We start from the raw sequence: 12,976 nt of genomic DNA, 5'->3' as shown, positions 1-12,976 counted from the left end.
CCCAAGTCCATGGAGAACAAAGGCTCCAGAATAAACTGGGCCACCCATTTCTTACTTCTGCTTCAAAGGTTCAAAGCACGGTGGGATTATCAAAATATTCTAAAGGTCATAATAATGGACACAAGGGAAAAAACAGCTTAAAAATAGTAGCCAGCAACCTCCTGCTCCACCCCCCTCTCCCTTAGTAATAGGGGGTAGGAAGGGGATTTTCCGCCATGTTGGGATGGTTTTAAGTCTTTTACTGGGAGTTTTAATGGGGTTTGAAGACATTGTGACCCACCACGAGCCATCTAGGGCAGGGGTAATCAAACTGCGGCCTTCCAGATGTCCATGGACTACAATTCCCAGAAGCCCCTGCCAGCATTCACTGGCAGGGGCTTCTGGGAATTGTAGTCCATGGACATCTGGAGGGCCGCAGTTTGATTACCCCTGATCTAGGGAGTGGTGGGAAATAAATTGAACAAACAAACAAACAAACAAATAACTCCCACTGTGAATCTTTCCAATCCCATTTGAAAGCTGTTTATTCCTGTGTCCATTATTACAACCTCTTGCAGCAAATTCCAGCTTTTAATCAACCGCTGGGTAAAGAAGGTATTTTCTTTTGCCCGTCCTGAACCCATTGCTCATCAGAGTCTCTGGATCCCCTTGAGTTCTTGTATTTTGGGACAGAAAAAGTTCTGTTTGTCAACTCTCTCTACCCCGTGCCTCATTTTACAAACCTCTCTCGTGCTCCGCCCTCCTCGCCACGGGTCTCTTTTCTGTTCATTGGCAAGATTAAAACAGCAGTTACCGCCATTCGCTTTACAGCATTTCAAGGATTTATTTTTTACAAAAAGAAAAGGAGAGTATGCCGATCCATCTTCTCAGATCACACCCATCAAGTGCACCCCTGCAGAAATGCACTCATGCTGTTACTGAATGAATCATAGAATCACAGAATCATAGAGTTGGAAGGGGCCACACAGGCCATCTAGTCCAACCCCCTGCTCAACGCAGGATCAGCCCTAAGCATCCTAAAGCATCCAAGAAAAGTGTGTATCCAACCTTTGCTTGAAGACTGCCAGTGGGGGGGAACTCACCACCTCCTTAGGCAGCCTATTCCACTGCTGAACTACTCTGCCTGAAATTTTTTTCCTGATATCTAGCCTATATCGTTGTTCTTGTAGTTTAAACCCATTACTGCGTGTCCTCTCCTCTGCAGCCAACAGAAACAGCATCCTGCCCTCCTCCAAGTGACAACCTTTCAAATACTGTCACAGGAAGCGGAGGTTCTGGCCATACCTGAACTTCCCCCAGCCGCTCCAATTGCTCCTGCATGTGGTTCTTTGTGACCGTGACATCATACTCCAGTTTGTCATACTCTCGCCAAGCCCGCTCAAGTTCCTGGAAAGGAAGAGAAAAGCAGAAGCGTGTGTCAATTCTGATGGTTTAGCCCTTCTGGCAAAGGAGATATTTGCTATGACAGTATAATTATTGCCAACGGTGAACGTAGCACTTGGGCTTGGAGTGAACGTCGCATGCGTTTAAGTATTCCTTTGGGTGTGGAACACGAAAAGAAAGAGCTCGTGCATATATGGCACCACCCAAGCGATGAGCCATGTGACAACCCAGTGAAAAGTTGGATCAGTAATTTCCTCCCTTTTGGCTCAGGGTGATTTACATTATAACTCTCATATGCAGTACAGTGTAATGAACATCTGTTCCACTTAATATATTTCTGGTAAGGCCTCGGAGGAGGAGCTGGTCTCATGGCTTAAGTGCCACTCAGGGCGGCTGTCCCGCCCGAGGGCCTCCTCATCCAACCAGCTTGCCTGTCTGTCCAGTGGCCAGCCAATTGCCTTCAGTCCCCCACCCTTGACCATCCCCTCCTCCTTCCACTTCCCTCTGAGGCTCGGAGGCTGCAGATCCCTGCTGTGTGAGAGCTGCCCCTGCTGGTGAGTTCCCTTCCCGGGGGCCTCCAGCCTGCAGCCTTTCCAGGTCTTGGGGGGAGGGAGAGGGCATCTGCAGAGTTCTTCTACCCCCCCAATCTAGCGCCTGTTGTATTCCTGAATGCAACAGGCTTGGCCCCTAGCTCAATATAAAACTTATTTAACAATGAAACTTGTATCAAACAGTAATATATAACAGCCAATCATAGTCTTTATTACGGTGCTAGACCAGTAATCAAATTACAATGTACATAAAAGTATTCGTTGGTAGTTAAAACAGCATAAAATTTAAAGCATTCCAGCTGAAAGAATCAACAAAATTACATTTTAAAATTCACAAACATTATCTCAAGCAAGTGAGACTATATCTCTATCTCAGTTGCTCCAAATTCACCCAGCTCTTCCTTGTTTTGATTGCTCTCCATGCAAATCTGACAACCACAGAAGTTCTTTCAGGGTGTTTATTTGACAACATGTCTTTAATAGCCTCCGAGTTGGACCTATTCTGTGGGGGTGGCAAAGTAAGTTCTCTCCTGATTTGCTCGTATAACCCTCATTGGAGTAATATGTGTTCTGATGTCTCAATACTCCTATACTCACAGATGCATACACAATTAAAGATAGGGTCTTTTGTTATAAAGGTAAAGGTATCCCCTCACCGGGTCATGTCTGACCCTTGGGGTGACGCCCTCCAGCGTTTTCATGGCAGACTCAATACGGGGTGGTTTGCCAGTGCATTCCCCAGTCATTACCGTTTACCCCCTAGCAAGCTGGGTACTCATTTTACTGATCTCGGAAGGATGGAAGGCTGAGTCGACCTTGAGCCGGCTGCTGGGATCAAACTCCCAGCCTCATGGGCAGAGCTTTCAGACTGCATGTCTGCTGCCTTACCACTCTGCGCCACAAGAGGCTCTATTTTTTTGAATAAGCCTTCTCTAAAAGCGAATGGAAGCATGTTATATCGGAGAAGTGTAAATGATCTCCTATGGTCTGGGATAACTAGATTAGATAAGTAAGGTAATGGCCTCAAATTATTAAGTGGAGGCATTGGGAAAAATGGATTTTTTACTTTATGGAAGTCTTGTTGGCGGTGGATATCCAAGATCCTTTGATTTATTATCACCTTTGCTCGATTGTAACCAAGAGACAGTATTAACTGTTTTGATAGACCATATGGGCAGAGTCTTTTCTCAAGAATAGATAACCAGGGTACAACCAGTGAATCAGACATCATTAGATGGAGCAAACCCTTTGTGGGAAAAAAGCGGTTTTAACCAGTACATGGACGTACATATCCATATTCTGGTCTGGACAGAATATATTCCTGTTTCCACCCGGATTGCAGCGTTGGAAATGCTGGTTGGTACTTGGAGCAGGGATCTTAAAAAATTTAGCCTGCGTCTTTTCTAGGCTGGAAATATTGGTGTTTATACACAATGGTACCCCATATATCATCTGTCATCATGTGAAAGTTGGACCATAAGGAAGGCCGAGCATCAAAGGATTGAGGCTTTTGAACTCCGGTGCTGGAGAAGACTCTTGTGAGTCCCTTGGACTGCAAGGTGAACAAACCGGTCAGTCCTAGAGGAGGTCAGCCCCGACTGCTCCTTAGAAGGCCAGATCCTGAAGATGAAACTCAAAGACTTTGGCCACCTCATGAGAAGGAAGGACTCCCTGGAGAAGAGCCTAATGCTGGGAGCGATCGAGGGCAAAAGAAGAAGGGGACGACAGAGAATGAGGTGGCTGGATGGAGTCACTGAAGCAGTAGGTGCAAACTTAAATGGACTCCGGGGAATGGTAGAGGACAGGAAGGCCTGGAGGACCATTGTCCATGGGGTCGCGATGGGTCGGACACAACTTCACACCTAACAACATATCACCTGTGCTAGAAGTTTTGCCTAAGGGCTGCGGGAATAGCAACTCTCCAGGGATTCAGGCAGAGGTTTTTTCCCATTATCTACTACCTGGTCCTTTTAGCTGGAGATGCTGGGAATTGAACCTGAGACCAGAGAGCCAGTTTGGTGTGGTGGTTAAGAGCGGCGGCCTCTAATCTGGAGAACTGAGTTTGATTCCCCGCTCCTCCTCCACATGCAGCCGGCTGGGTTTACCTTGGGCCAGTCCAAGTTCTTTCAGAGCTCCCTCAGCCTCACAGGGGAGAGGAACCTAGGCCACTGTAAGCTGCTTTTGAGATTCCGCCAAGTAGTTAAAAGTGGGGTACCAAAAAACAGCTTCTTCTTCTGGATACAAAGCAGAGACTCTTCTGGCCAGCCGGAGCCCCTCCCCGGTTTTAAAATAAAGACACGGTCATTCCCCCGTACCAAAGAAGGAACAAAGAAGGACGCCAGGAATTGACGGGACAACTCAGGGCACATTAAGATGTGTTTGGCTGTAATAGAGCACAAACCTGTCGATGGGCAATTAAAAAAAAAAAAAAAGTTCCCTCCACTGAGAGTCGCCACTGCATGCACCGCTGCGTTTTACTAGCGAAAGAAGAATCCCATTACTTACCGCGGTCGCTCGAGACACTTCCCGACAAGTGCCGAGAAGCCCGTTCTGTAAATCATCCCTCTGCAAGATGACATTTTGGATGGCGGCCGGGTTTTCTGCGTTCATCTCTATCTCTTGACTGGCTGAGAGCAGAGCTTGCTCAAGCGTGTACTGCGGTAATAAAAAGAGTAATTTTTAATGTTCCGCCTCGCTGGGCTGATTTTCTTTCTTTCTTTTACTTTGCTTTATCAGTATCCTGATAATGAGCGTGCCAAATAACATCCTTTTTTTCCAGGGGGGGGCGGGGAGGGGGGGAGAGTAATAAATATCATTGTCCTACTTTTTCCTTGTGCAGCTGCTGCAGCTTCTCTTCCAGCGCTTGAACCACTTTGTCTTGTTCGCACAATCGGCTCAGCTTCGTCTAGCATGAAGAAGAAGAAGAAGAAGAGTTGGTTCTTATATGCCGCTTTTCTCTACCCGAAGGAGTCTCAAAGTGGCTTACATTCGCCTTCCCTTTCCTCTCCCCACAACAGACACCCTGTGAGGGAGGTGAGGCTGAGAGAGCCCTGGTATTACTGAAGAAGAAGAAGAGTTGGTTCTTATATGCCGCTTTTCTCTACCCGAAGGAGTCTCAAAGTGGCTTACATTCGCCTTCCTTTCCTCTCCCCACAACAGACACCCTGTGAGGTGGGTGAGGCTGAGAGAGCCCTGATATTACTGAAGAAGAAGAAGAATTGGTTCTTATATGCTGCTTTTTTTACCCGAAGGATTCTCAAAGGGGCTTACAGTCGCCTTCCCTTTCCTCTCCCCACAACTGTAACCCTGTGAGGGAGGGGAGGCTGAGAGAGCCCTGATATTACTGAAGAAGAAGAGTTGGTTCTTATATGCCGCTTTTCTCTACCTGAAGGAGACTCTGAGTGGCTTATATTCACCTTCCCTTTCCTCTCCCCACAACAGACCCCCTGTGAGGGAGGGGAGGGTGAGAGAGCCCTGAGATTACTGAAGAAGAAGAAGAGTTGGTTCTTCTATGCCGCTTTTCTCTACCCGAAGGAGTCTCAAAGCAGCTTATATTCACCTTCCCTTTCCTCTCCCCACAACAGACAACCCTGTGAGGGAGGGGAGGCTGAGGGAGCCCTGATATTACTGAGGAAGAAGAAGAGTTGGTTCTTATATGCCGCTTTTCTCTACCCGAAGGAGTCTCAAAGTGGCTTACATTCTCCTTCCCTTTTCTCTCCCCACAACAGACACCCTGTGAGGTGGGTGAGGCTGAGAGAGCCCTGATATTACTGTTCGATCAGAACAGCTTTATCAGTGCTGTGGCGAGCCCAAGGTCACCCAGCTGGTTGCATGTGGAGGAGAGCGGAATCAAGCCCGGCTCACCAGATTATAAGCTCATGCACCTAACCATTACACCAAGCTGGCATAGAGGAGAAGAGGGCGACCATTCAGTGTTCCAAGCAGTAGACTGTAATGGTTGTGATGCCTAGTTACCTACTCGGCAACATCTCAGGAAGGCCTCTATGCTCTGCAAAGGAACTAGTTGGCCACTGTGTGAGGCAGGATGCTGGACTAGATGGACCCTCCTTGGTCTGATCCAGCAGGGCTCTCCTTAGGTTCTTATGAAGGCCTTGGCCTCCAGGCCCTGTTGCTGGCCCACCAGGGGAACTAGTTGGCCACTGTGTGAGGCAGGATGCTGGATAAGATGGACCTCTGGTCTGATCCAGCAGGGATGCTCTTAGGTTCTTATGAAGGCCTTGGCCTCTCTACCCTGTTGTTGGCCCCCCAGAGAAACTAGTTGGCCATTGTGCGATGCTGGCCCTCTAGCCTGATCCAACAGAGCTCTTCTTATATCCAACTTTTGAGAACATCTCAGTGTTCCTGAGCATACAGGGGTGGCTAAGTTTAACGTGGTACATTTTTGGGTAGCCTTTCCCGCACAGGCTGTTCTCAGCCGTTTCAGAAAGTCTGAGAGAGAGGCCAAGAGCCAGACGGGAAGTTCCTGTTCTTACACGGGTAAAACCAGCCAGCCGAAATTAGAGCAGCCCACAAGCGCCCCGACCTGGCACGCACCCAGCACAAGCTACTTACATCAATATCCAGCTCTTCCGATCTGTATTTGTACAAAGTACCCCGACATTCATCTTGTGACAGCTATAATAAGGAAGAACACAACCATCAAACAAATTCTCCGGAACCGCGCACCACACCGTTCATCCTAAACTTAACATTTAATTAAGCGTGAATTACTTCCGATTGAATGTTAAGCACATAATAGGCTCGAGGACGTTTAATCAACACACCCCGCGTCAATCCAACCCCTAACGGAATGCCGAATATGGATGTCAGAAGGAGGAAATGAGTGCAGAAATGGTCCGGATTGTTGCTATTCAAATTTAACCAAGGCTGAGGCTGGAATGGCTTCTATTTGAGATGATCAAAATCCTTCCCTCTAAACGGAGACCTGCATTTTGACTGCAGTCCAATTAGACCAGGGGTAGTCAAACTGCGGCCCTGCAGATGTCCATGGACTACAGTTCCCATGAGCCCCTGCCAGCATTTGCTGGCAGGGGCTCATGGGAATTGTAGTCCACGGACATCTGCAGGGCCGCAGTTTGACTACCCCTGAATTAGACTATCAAGGCATCCGGTTAAAGGAGTGGGTAAAAACGGGCTCTCCATATCATGCCGTTAAAGAAGAGTGAATAGACCCCCCCAGGGGAGAATTCTCAGCAGGGAACCTCCGTTCTGCTTTTATCCCACCTGTCCCCCCCCCGGAAACGTAGAAATGGCTTTCCTGTTTAGATGGAACAATACTGAAAACCACAAACGCACACTCCTGCAGAATGCACGTTTGGTTCGGTCGCTACAACTCCCTCAGCTTCATTTCCTTAAAATAAGGCTTTCCAGAAATATTAATTAAAGCTCTGCACGGCTGAGCCCTTTATTCAAACAGTCTGGGGGGGATACGCAGTTCAGTCCACACGTGCAGGGATTTGGATACAGCGAAAGCGATATTCACATGAGGTTATGCTGACGAAAGGCTGCTGGGAAGGCAAACCAGATAATTCAAAAAGTGCATGCTTAAAGGCTATTTCCCTCCCGCAGGCTGGAAAAATACAGTCAAGATACCTAGAAGCGAGGCACCTGAGATTCTCTTATCTGACTATCCGGGATATCTCTGCTTCCCTCTCAAGGTTAGAGCTTGCCATTATATTTGGCGGTTTAAAGTAAAGGCCAGTTCGTAGGCTTGAAGACAAGAAAATGCCAAGCCATCCATTTATTTTGCCTCCACCTGCTTTTGCAAAAAAAACAATTCTGATTGGGTTTATATGGATGCCCATTGGCGCGTATTGATTTCCTTGCGTACTAACAAATTAGACGCTGCCCTCCCTTACAAACTCCCCTCCCAAGCTTGGTTAGGAGATGAAGAGCATGCTAGAGAATCACTCTTGTTCTCTCTCCCCTGTCATGATTCCCTTAAAGACCAATGAGTTCTCCCGGGAACAAACTGTGTTCTCTTTGTCAGATACCCAATGAACATACTGTTGACACTCTTGAAAGCTTAGACTAGGGGTAGTCAAACTGCGGCCCTCCAGATGTCCATGGACTACAATTCCCAGGAGCCCCCTGCCAGTGAATGCTGGCAGGGGCTCCTGGGAATTGTAGTCCACGGACATCTGGAGGGCCGCAGTTTGACTACCCCTGGCGTAAGCTTTCAAGTCACTGATTCCTTCTGATAAAGCAAATTCAGCCTTGGGCTGGATCAATAGAGCATTCGCTGGCAGGGGGCTCCTAGGAATTGTAGACCATGGAAATCTGGAGGGCCACAGTTTGACTACCCCTGGCTTAGACCCTGGAAAACTTGTTGGGTTCCTTAAGGTTCTTCTGGACTTGAATCTTGCTCTCCTACTGCGGACCAACACGGCTACCCCTGTGAAACCTTAACCATGATGTAGCATAAGGGCTCGAAACAATTGCCCGGGTGACCGTTTCGTGAAAAAACGACCCCTGCCGTTACCCAGGATTTGCAAACCTTAGTTGCGAGAGAATCTGTCGATCAGAGCCAATGAGGACACAAGACTACACCACGGCGAAAGCAAACATGGGGAAGGGAGGCGTGATGGGGGGGGAAAAAAAGCAAGACTAGGGCATACTCCTACTCCGGAAACCAGGGTTAGGGAACTGGGGCCGCTGCATCTGCTCTGGTTATAGACACAAGCATTTGGCACTTGATTGGCATCAAGGCGTACTTCTCCAGTGCCCATGCTCCTTCCCGCCTTCACATGCATGCACAGACCAAGATGGCCGAAGCCTAGCAAGATGGCCGAAGCCTTCGCTCTGGTTTTAAGGGGGGGGACTTCAAATGCAAGGATGAGGCAGGGGTTTGCCATACAAGCATTCCAACCACAGAATCTGACCTTCTGAAGCCTTTTAAAAAAGTGTCTCGTTTCAAGGGCACGGCCTCATGCAAATGCACTTGGGTGTGTTAAAGCCACATTAAGAAACCTTTAGTTGAAATGAACATTGAATGAAGAAATGCACACCGGAGGGTGAACAAGCCACAGCACCTTTGCCCGTCAATGAAGGTCACACGTCTTTAATTTGGTACAGCGTAGAGAGTTCGGTGCCTAGCTGGGCTCGGTTGTTTGTTTGTTTGTTTTTTTAAACCCCACTCGAATTTTTATCACAGATTCCATCTTGACAGGAGAAAGAATTGAAGAATGGAAATATCTTTTTCTTTCTTTCGTTTTTTAAAAAAAATGCTCAAACATGGCCAACATGAACCTGACCCAGGTCACAACAGTCAAAAAGACAAGGAAATGCATTTATTTTCAAGCAATGTGAATGTGTACGTCAGGGGTCCCCCATCTTTGGAATTCTGATACAGGGTGGCGGTGGGTGCAGCCACAAAATGGCCGGTGCAGGAGGCGGAGCCAATCACAAAATGGCGGTCACAGCAAAGACCCTTGTTTAAAAAAATCTGCAGTCAATTAAATCTCCAGTGGCCAATCAGAAACCTTCCTTGGCTAAAGTCTCACATGGTCCCACCCACTTTCTAAAAAACATCTGGTGGGCCCCGAGTGTCAGTAAATATTATGGTATCCAGAGTAACATTTTGGGGGACCCCTGGTGTACAGTCTTAAAAATGCTTAAGTTTAAACTTTTAATGGGGGCTGAAGCAAAGCTGAACATTTCCCCTAATGCCTTGCTTGTTAGGCCTAAATTAGCCTTCGCCCTACCCAGCACACCACTGATAACCACCTGCCTTCCTCAGAAAATGATATATGATTTGTTTATTTAAATGGCTATTGAATGTTCTAAAAATCGATAGGCTCCGTTCAACCTTTTCTTCAACGACATAGCTTCAAATAGGATAGTGCTTCACAATCAGGACTGCAGAAGCCATGATTTAAAACTAAGCCTAGGGTGACAAAACGCTACTATTTTCTACAACCCCATGGGCTAAAAAACAAACAAACCCCAATGAATGTACAGAAAGTTGTCAAGGTGCCAAGAACTCATCAAAGATCTACGATGCAATCATTTTGGTCATTTTCAAACTGTGTTCTGTGCAAGTCTGGGGTTTTCTGGAAGGTTACCCAGGATGCTTTAGATGGAAGATCAATAATGGCAGACACGCTTGCCTGAACAAGCCTACGACAGCTGGCCTCTCTCTACTGATTTTTTTCTTGTCATGCTTTAGGAGGCACTTGGACCTCACCTGCAACTGGGTGAACATCTAAACCAGAAGAGCCCCACCTAGTTCCAGCCAGTTTAACCTGCAGTTTGTCCCAGAATCCTTTGGGGGCAAGCAAGAACTGTCTGAAGATGGAAAATCAAGAGCAACAGATTTGTTTTAGCAGAAGGACTGCATCGTCTAATCTAAACGTGATCTACAGAATGCAAACACACTGGTGACAGGTGACAATGAGGGCTACTGCTCTTTCCCCCCTCCAATCATTGGCCGTTTATGCACTGGGAACTTCACTGCCCCAGCTCCCGTTCAGGAGCACAGATTGGGGATGGATGAGGTGCACTGGGCCAAATGCTCCCCCGGGTGGGTGCAGGAAGAGGTGGGACAACCTGCCACGACTAAAACTCCAGCCTGCAGCCCAGCATGAAACCTCCAGTGCGTAAACGGTCATTGGGAAGATCAAAACTATCCGAAGCTAAGGCAAGCTTTAGACCCATGGAGAAGAATGTGTTATGTACGGACAGGTGGAAGGAACAAGAAGTTTTCATTCATTTAAGGCGCCAGCTGGTCTGGATGTAGACCTACCCTTCCAACCGGTTTCTCTCTCTTTATTCAGCTGTCACTGTGAACGATTCGTAAGGTATTTCCAGCTATTTTAAGTCCTATGGGAATGTTACAGAACAAGCTTTGGTGACTCAGGGTGTGGTTTTATGAACTACAAAAGGCTAGAGATCTCCTTCTCCAATTTCGTCTTTACATATTCCTATGTCTCTTATACTAATGAAGAAATTACGGTGGAACCACTTCTCCAGTCTTATGCCTGGGATAAGCTCCTCCTCTCGGTGGCGGGATCAAGAACTTGTGATCCCCACTGGGGAGGGGCTTCTCCCAGGAGTCCTCAGATTTTTCAGCCTTGCTGGGGAATCACTGCTTGTGAAGCGATAGACCCTGTAACTAAGTTTTGTCTTTTCCTTTCGTGTTTTTTCAGATTGGTTTCTTGTACTTGAGCTTATTTTTCTTTCTGTACAATCTGATTTTTAAGAGGGAGATTGTGTGTGTGTGGCGGGAGTAGAGAGAATGTACTGAAAGAGGCCCATGGTGACCTAGGGTTGCCACCCTCCAGGTAGTAGCCGAAGATCTCCTGGGATTACAGCTGATCTCCAGCAGATGGGAACTGATTCATCTGGAGAACATGGCTGCTTGGGAAGGTGGGATCTATGACATTATGCCTCGCTGAAGTCCATCCTCTCTTCATAACTCACCATCCACAGACTACACCCCCGAAATCTCCAGGTATTTCCCAACCTTGACCTGGTAACCCTCTGAGGACCCCAGCCATGGTGTTTTCAAGGCAAGAGAGGAGCAGAGGTGGTTGGCTCTTGCCCTCCTCTCTGTGGTGCGCGTACAAGATCAGAAACAGTGAGGACAATAACCCCACCCACCCCCCACACACCAGTGCTGTCATGCAAATACATGCCCCTTGAAAGACTTTCTAGAAAGCCTAGAAAGTATCAGACATTCAGGAACAGCAAGGAAGTCCCCTCCCGTCCCCAGCCGAAACAGCTATGGGACTAACCCTGTGTACACGATGAAATGTGATTCCATCCCTTCCATTCTGATGAAAAGTGAGTCCAATATAATTAGGTAGCTACACAAAATGCCGAAAAGCTCTCTCTGCCTGCGTAAAGGTCTTCTAATGTTTCTCCTTCCAACGTGGGCAACTTCTCTTAGAGATTCTACTTTCCTTTTGGCAAATAAGATGGGAAACAAATTTGGCTGGAACCGACTGACGCATCGCTCAGTCTCTGCCAAGTGGCAGACAAGGAACCCAATATGTTTCTTTCGCTTCGTTTCGAGAAGATCTCATGCTGTTTCTTCTGCACCGAATTTATGGGAAAAAAAATTAAATCATTCGGGTTGGGAAGGATGTGGGAGGAGGGGGGGGAAGAATGTTAACTTAAAAAGTTAACGAAGCACATGTTTGAGTAAAATTCGTAATGGCACAGAGAGCATTTGACGAAGCACATGTTTGAGCAAAATTCACAGTGGCACGGAGCACATTTCATCGCCGGTCTCTGCTTGGATGAGGCACCGTACTGTCCTCTCTACTGTGCAGTTTTGAAACCGCACTTGGCAAGGCCGCTGAGTCTTTGGAGCGTTTAACAGCTGCAAACGATTGGCAGGAGCAGCTTTTCCCCTCGTAGCTGCGGCGACCGAAGCTGTCTCTGCCAATGTTAGCATCCCGTGGCCGTTAAAGTAAAACAAAAAGACCATTCACCGAGGCTGGGAGTCAGCAACTTTATGCAGGAGTCGAAGCCACTCGGTGTTGGGGGCTACAGCCCTGGAGCCTAGAGGCTATGAAAACAGTGGGTTGGATCTCACAATGCTCTGGGTCAGCGGTTCTCAAACTGGGGGTTGGGACCCCTTTGGGGGTCGAACGATCCTTTCACAGGGGGTTGCGGCCGGGTGAGCAGCTTGGGGTGGGGGTCTGCCAAGGTTGCCACTCCTTCTGAAGGCGCCCACCAATTTATATACAATCCTGAACCATGGCTCTTCACGCCATTGGTCAGTTTCAGTTTAATTTCTGGGGAAGAACACTGGCATCATTTTATGGTTGGGGGTCACCACGACAGGAGGAACTGGATTAAAGGGTCACGGAATTAGGAAGGTTGAGAACCACTGCTCTGGGTGCAAGAAATGAGGATGACTTTTGTCAGTCTCCCCCCCCCCCCCCCCCCCGTGAGAGACCTCTGATTCCCTCCAAGATATTCCTGGGGTTCTCTGTCCCCCCTAAAGTAGCATTTTCACAGGGTCACTGGGGGCTGCTTCAGGAAGGAGAAATCGCTGACTATTGCACCCCCAA

The 12,976-nt window shown here is 47.7% G+C and overlaps 1 protein-coding gene across 22 annotated transcripts in view; it reads right to left on the bottom strand.

Annotated features, from left to right (window-relative positions):
• The window catches only part of PLEKHA5 (pleckstrin homology domain containing A5), a 249,250-nt gene that overhangs the window by 19,117 nt on the left and 217,157 nt on the right, over positions 1-12,976 (bottom strand). For 21 of the 22 annotated variants that reach the window (XR_013231427.1, XM_077340114.1, XM_077340121.1 and 18 more), the window contains 4 exons: positions 6,507-6,569; positions 4,759-4,839; positions 4,440-4,589; positions 1,285-1,386 (listed from right to left, as the gene is read on the bottom strand). Coding sequence is in view for 20 of the 22 variants with exons in the window: in XM_077340114.1 (XP_077196229.1) it covers positions 1,285-1,386; positions 4,440-4,589; positions 4,759-4,839; positions 6,507-6,569 (396 nt within the window). In the remaining 2 variants the exon portion in view is untranslated. Of the gene's footprint in view, positions 1-1,284; positions 1,387-4,439; positions 4,590-4,758; positions 4,840-6,506; positions 6,570-12,976 lie in introns of those variants that run through there. The other variant, XR_013231428.1, reaches the window with a different exon arrangement.

This window comes from Paroedura picta, chromosome 5, assembly GCF_049243985.1.
Source record: "Paroedura picta isolate Pp20150507F chromosome 5, Ppicta_v3.0, whole genome shotgun sequence".
NCBI lineage: Eukaryota > Metazoa > Chordata > Lepidosauria > Squamata > Gekkonidae > Paroedura > Paroedura picta.
The sequence above is the reverse complement of the archived record's forward strand: the minus strand, read 5'-3'. Positions and strand labels throughout refer to the sequence as shown.